This window comes from Ruditapes philippinarum, unplaced genomic scaffold, assembly GCF_026571515.1.
Source record: "Ruditapes philippinarum isolate M1 unplaced genomic scaffold, ASM2657151v2 ctg29_1_1_1_1, whole genome shotgun sequence".
Classification (NCBI taxonomy): Eukaryota; Metazoa; Mollusca; class Bivalvia; order Venerida; family Veneridae; genus Ruditapes; species Ruditapes philippinarum.
Window position 1 is genome coordinate 487,355 of NW_026859731.1, and position 6,566 is coordinate 493,920.

General features: G+C 32.9%; 1 protein-coding gene across 1 annotated transcript; it reads left to right on the top strand.

Moving 5' to 3' along the window:
- The first annotated feature begins 468 nt into the window (after positions 1–468).
- Positions 469–5,769, top strand: LOC132757690 (serine/threonine-protein kinase TBK1-like). Its single transcript, XM_060749047.1, has one exon. The coding sequence runs from the start codon at positions 542–544 to the stop codon at positions 2,738–2,740; it is 2,199 nt and encodes a 732-aa protein (XP_060605030.1). The 5' UTR covers positions 469–541; the 3' UTR covers positions 2,741–5,769.
- Positions 5,770–6,566: the final 797 nt, after the last annotated feature.

Genomic DNA, 6,566 nt, shown 5'->3' on the forward strand with positions numbered 1-6,566 from the left:
TTACAAGTTTGACCAGAGGTTTTAGGCAAAAATTTCATTCTGTATCTAAATGCTTGAAAGTAGAAAATCTGGATTATATCAGATTGGGACACAAAATATATTGCTCTACAAATCTCGAACTTGTATGGAACAAATTTTCTCTGTTATGTATTTTGTGTTTTTTTTCCCTAAAAAACCCTAAATGTCTCTCCGGTTGCATGCCCGTCGCATTCAGTGCTGCAGCACTTTGATTAAATAATACTATTATAAATTAAGTCAGTATCTTTCCCATTCACACGTTATGACAAAAGATTCAACACCCCCTATTGTAATCTAAATAAATTCCCCGTTTTCCCATGATTTTAGTCATACCGATCGGAATGCGTGGTTGACATAACGACCGGAGTACGTGGTTTACATTTTCGAAAAGTCAATCGCAACTTTTCGGCCCTTTGATATAGTCATAATGATAATAGCCGAGCACATTCCGATTGAAGAAAAAGTTTGGGAATTCCCACCGGATATCTACTTTCTTTATCGGGAAAAAGACGTCATCCTCAAAATGGAAAGTAAGAAGTTAAGAGGGACAGAACATTATGTATACAGTGTTGAAGACCTTATTGGAAAGGGGGCAACATGTGAAGTATTTAAAGGGATTCATAAGGTCACAGGTGAAGTTCATGCATTAAAGATATTTGAGCGCAGGTTAGGGGGCGTAGCACAGAGAGAGATTGAGGCACTGAAAACACTGAATCATGAAAATATTGTGGCTTTCATGGGGCAGGAAGTTGATAAAGATACAAACCGAGTGGTGGCTGTCATGGAGTACTGTGAAAAAAGTCTGTACATGGCTTTGTGTGAATCCGAGAATAGATACGGTCTAACAGAGGACGAGTTTATTCGGTTTTTCAAGCATACAGTTGAAGGAATGAAACATCTACGAGAACATGGTTTCCTCCATAGAGATATTAAACCAGGAAATATACTTATAGCACAGGACCAAGATGGTAGCAATATTTACAAACTTTCTGACTTTGGAACAGCAAAGCCAGTCCTTGAAACAGAAGCTTTTCAGTCCTTAGTCGGAACAGAAGAATATCTTCATCCAAACATATTCCGAGCAGCTTTTATTGATCAAGGCATGTCAAGAGAGTTTGATGCTGCTTCTGACCTTTGGAGTCTGGGTGCAACCCTTTACCATACTGTCACTGGCCGAGTTCCCTTCGTGCCATACCAGGGAAGAAACAACAAAGCATTGATGTTTAAGATGATAGCACACAAACAGTTTGGAGTGATAGCGGGAGAACAAAGAACTCAGAATGGTGATGTAATATGGTCCACTGACTTACCTTCAACTTGTAGAATGTCAAGATGGCTGAAAGATGCACTGACCGAGATTCTGTGCCGTCTGCTTGAAAGTGACCCAAAAAGGGCAATGACCTTTGAAACATTTTTCATGGCAGCTGGAGATATATTGAGTCGACATATAGTTTATGTTTTTTCGACAACCTCAGCAAGACACTTCAGACTTTATTTACAAAAGGAATGTGTGTTTTCTGATGTACAGCAAGAAATATTTATAGAAACAAACATTCCACCAAGGGACCAACTGATAAACTATGAAGAATGTCTGCTCAGGGATATTATATCAGAAACAGATACCGTCAGTCAATATCCAAAGATGAGTTTGGCCACACCCCTGGTTCTGGTTCGATCAACGGAAGTAGAGCAGTGTATCATGCCTGATGAAAAGAACTTCTGGTACAATGAGAACCTTTCTGTATGTACCCCGACTTTCACAGAGTCTGTGTGGAACTTGGATGAGGATTACAGATTGGCCAAGTCAGTCTGTGACAGTATAGCTCTCATACAGTCATACATTGAGCAGGGTTGTCTGACACAAGACCTCTTTGAGAAAACAATCAACAGGACAGAGCGCTGGAAGGAGGTGTTGATAAATCGACTACAGACAGAGGTGAATTTGTACCGTGACCGAGTTAAGGATTTGCGTCACATTCACCGAGCAATAATGGAAAACGGAGCCGTACAATGTGTTACAACTACAGCTGGACTCTCAATAGAGCATCCTAAGGCAAGGATAAGTAATTGCCTAGCTTATATGGACACCATTAAGAACATGAAAACAGACAGAGGGTATAAGCTGTACATGAGCGGGTGTGTGGATGGTAACAAATGTCAAAAGAAAATCAGTAGGCTATTACAACAAGCTAAAGATAAGAGAGGAATTATGGAGAGCAGGAAAAAAAGAAGGTCGCTACAGTACCACGAAGAGCAGTTACATCGGTTTGACAGGAAGGAATTGATAAAGTTACATAATGCAGCACTTAAATTGTGGTCAGCACACTGTCAGATTAAATTGAAGGCTGTACATGAACACTTTCTATCATGGCATAGGTCATTCGCTCAGCTTCAGACACAGATGGAAGCCTTACAAAAAGAAATCAAAGTAACCAAATCTACCATCAAAAAGTATGTGATGAATTTCAAGGTAAGCTCAGAACCGACTTCTCTTATGAGTACCAGTTCAAGCCTAGCCCTTGATGAACTGAGCACTTTGGAAACAGATGGAAACAGAAGATTGGATGTTGTAAAGACCGAACAACAAGAAGTGAAGAGAATCGTGAGTGAAAATAGAGAAATTCATAACAGAAGCATGCAGATGATGTCACTTGATGATGGTTTAACAGATTTCCCAACCCTTACCAGTACTGAGTCAGGGCAGTCATCAGACTCTAAATAGCTGAAGTAGTAATCAGACAAGATTTATAATGAGCAGTAATGTGATGGAGTGCAACAGTCAGTAGTGATAATAAAGTAGTAATGTGAAGGTGTTGTACAGACAAGATTTATAATGAGAAGTAATGTGATTGAGTGTAACAGTCAGTTGTGATAATTAGAAGAAATGCTGTATAAAAGTGTTAAAGAAATGTGATTTGTTTTATGTGCAGTGTAACTGTGTTATGATTTTACAAAAGAAATGTAGACATAAATTATAATAGCTAGGTTTGACATTGTGTTGGATGATTGACAGACAAAGTGTGAACTAGTGGACTAGATTTGTTGAAATATACTATAGTCAAGAGTGTCATAATTATTTGTCTTTCCAAGGAACCTTAAGAATAAGTTCAACATATAACAGGGAATCCCCTAATACAGTATCAAAGACAGATGATAAGTTCTTCTTAGCATAAGATATACTATTGTGTAACTGTATGAATGAGTTATATTTAACCAATTTGCTGTAAACATAGATCTATTAATATAATCTTTATATTTCTGATTTATTGATTAATATGAATTCTTCCATGTATTTTATGTAATAGACTACAAATTTATATTATGTTATTGTTTGTAAACCACTTTTTTTTAATGAAACATTGTATTTGTATTTTTACTGTTTCAACTACACTTTAAGTAAAGTTATATCATAAATGCATAATTAACATTTCTTTGTTGGAGACATGACAAATACATACTGTTTAGATTTTTGTTATTTTGTTAATTTTAGATTAAATTCCAATAAATTCTGTTTTAAAATTTTACATAGATCTCCAATCCCACAAATATTATTAAGGTCTATTAGTTAAATCAAAGTGTAGATTTTTAAAACATATTATTCCTACTTTGTATTGTGGTACTAATAGGTTATGCTCTTAGCCAAGAATTAATAGATAGATTGATAGATAATTTATTGACGTATACATTTAGTACATAGTCATTTCACACACATTTGTATAGTATAATTAAAACACAATATCATGGTACATGAACAAAAGTTTTAGCACAAAATATTCAGTTTACATATTAATCATAATAGCTGTTGATGACATAACATTATGTTAAGAATTAAATGTTATTAGAGCTAATTCAGTGCAAAACATATTGATGATACCTCTATATTGGTTGACAAATATTGGCGATACACCAATATATCGATAAATACTATTATTTCCATGTACGTGTATATTAAACTTTTTCATACCTGTTTAAATGATTTTAATAAAATAAATGTTCTGTTCATGCAAAAATGTTGTGTCCCGTCTTAAATGGACCTTTGCATGATTTTTTCTGACTTATATTTTGTCGTCACTTCTATGGAATATGTCCATTATGAAACAACAGCTTAGTGTTAGACATGGCCACTTGCATTTATATATGTTTTAAGTGAATTTTCATAATTTATAGACTTTTAAATAATTTAATAATTAAATTGATTTATAAAAATAATCAATTGTTTCAAATGCATATCGATTATTGATTGACAGAAAAGTGTTAGCGATACATCGATGTAGTCTCTATCGATGACAGCTCTAAATGTTATACATGAATAACATTCATACCTATATTAAATCTCATATAATACGAACATAATTACATGGTTAACAAAGAATTTTAAGCATTTTGTAAAAATATCTCTTACATTTCAACATTTTCTGTAGTTAGTAAACATTAGATTACATCTGTCAAAAATAATTCCTGAACAATAATTAAGCCTGGAATTTATTGTAAATGAGAAGCTTTATACATTTATGTATATGATTTTACTTGCATTAATAGTATTTTTAACAGAGTCTAAAGTTATAGTCATTGAATTTAAGATTTTTAATTTACTGGCCCGATTTCCAGTTTTGAATTTATTCTACTATATATTGAAGTTATTTTAACTAAATTTTCTTAAAATTTACACTGGCCCGAACTAATTTACACTGGCCATGGGCCACCAGGCCAGTGCTTAATTTGTTGACTGCTAAAGTCACAAGTGAAATAAACTTTTTGTTTTGTAGGCTTAAATGGCAAAAATAAGGACTAAAATAGGTTTTTCATAAATCATTATATTTTGGTTCACTGGGAGAAAATGATACTCGTTTTCTATTACATTCATATTACATTTGTTACATATTTGTTCATTTTTTAGAATAAATAGTTGTATCCCTTTTTCAGTCATTAAATCATGAGATGATAGTGGAAATCATGTTAATGCTATTATAAATTTATTGTTTTGTATTAAATCTAGGTATCATTCTAATGATAATTAATTCTTGTACAAGGTATAAGCTAGACTGTACATAATCTGTTTAATGTTCTTATTTCCGCAGCTCAAGATTGTTTATATATATCTATTATTCTTTGTTTGATTGTTTTTAGTGATAATATGATTTCTGCATTATGTGATAACCAAATAATTATTTGACATACATATTTCATCTAAAATTTGTTGAACATGTCTGACCAAATCAAGGTCATTTAATCATTATAGATACATATGTATTTCCATTGTCAATATCATCATTACCATAAATATATTGTACATCCGTTTATCACATACCCATGCCAAATTTGCAACTCTGTAAAAATGGTATTGCACGGCCATGCATATGTTTTTATGTGACATCATTTATGTTATACAAACATAGTGTACAAATGCATTAAATTTGTTAGTGTTACACTGTAGGCATCTATTAAAAAAGGATTCTTTTGCACTTTAAACAGTCTTTATTTTGGGTAAGTGATAAATAGAATATTATATTCGTGTAGCTTCATTGCTGATTTTTTAAAACTTTTTAAATAAAACAATATTTTGCTTGCCAAGGGCTCGCATAATATAGATTTATACGACTTGTGTAATAAATTTAGTATTGAATCTACACTCATTTGATATCCTCTATTTAATTAATGTATTATCAGCAGACTTAAGTATTTTTATCCAATATTTAATTAAATTAAATTAACGTTGTCATGCCATAGTATATCTTTCTAGTTCTCTATATATAGAAACAAGATTAGTTGTTTTTTCAAACGCATAATAATTTTCTCATGGATTTATTAGGAATAATTTCTTTATCCTTTGCAATATGGTATCCATAGATTTCTTAACCATAATTTAAAATTGATTGTACTAGACTATCTAATAAGCTACATTTTTTCTTTAGTGTTAAGACTTAATTTGTTGTAAATGATATAATATAAGTTATGAAGTGCGTGTAAAGAGTGTTTTGCTATGTGTATTTTTTCCTATTCAAGTTGTCGTTTTTAGCTCGACTTTTTTTTTTGAAAAAAAAATAGAGGTATTGCTACAGTCAGGTCGGCGTTGCCGTTGCCGTTGCCGTTGCCATTGCCGTTGCCGTTGCCGTTGCCGTCCGAAAACTTGTACCTGGATCATAACTTTTTTATTTCTTTGTGTATTGTCTTCATACTTGGCCACAACAACCCTTGGGACAAGACCTTTCAGTAGACCACACTAACCTTGACCTTCATCCATAAATGACCTTGACCTTCAAGGTTAAAAGTCCAATTTTTGCTTGTTCATGCTGTTATTGGCTGTAACTTTGTTATTTTTGAATGGATTGTCTTCAAACTTGAACATAATAATCTTTAAGGATATCCCTTAAAAATAACCAGCCAGACCTTGACCTTCACTCATAAATGACCTTGACTTTGAAGGTCAAATTATTGAAATTTTCATTTTTTTGGCTTTTATTGGCTGTAAGTTTGTTATTTTTGAATGGATTGTCCTGAAACTTGAACATAATAATCTTCAAAGATTACTGTTAAAGATATACCGGAAG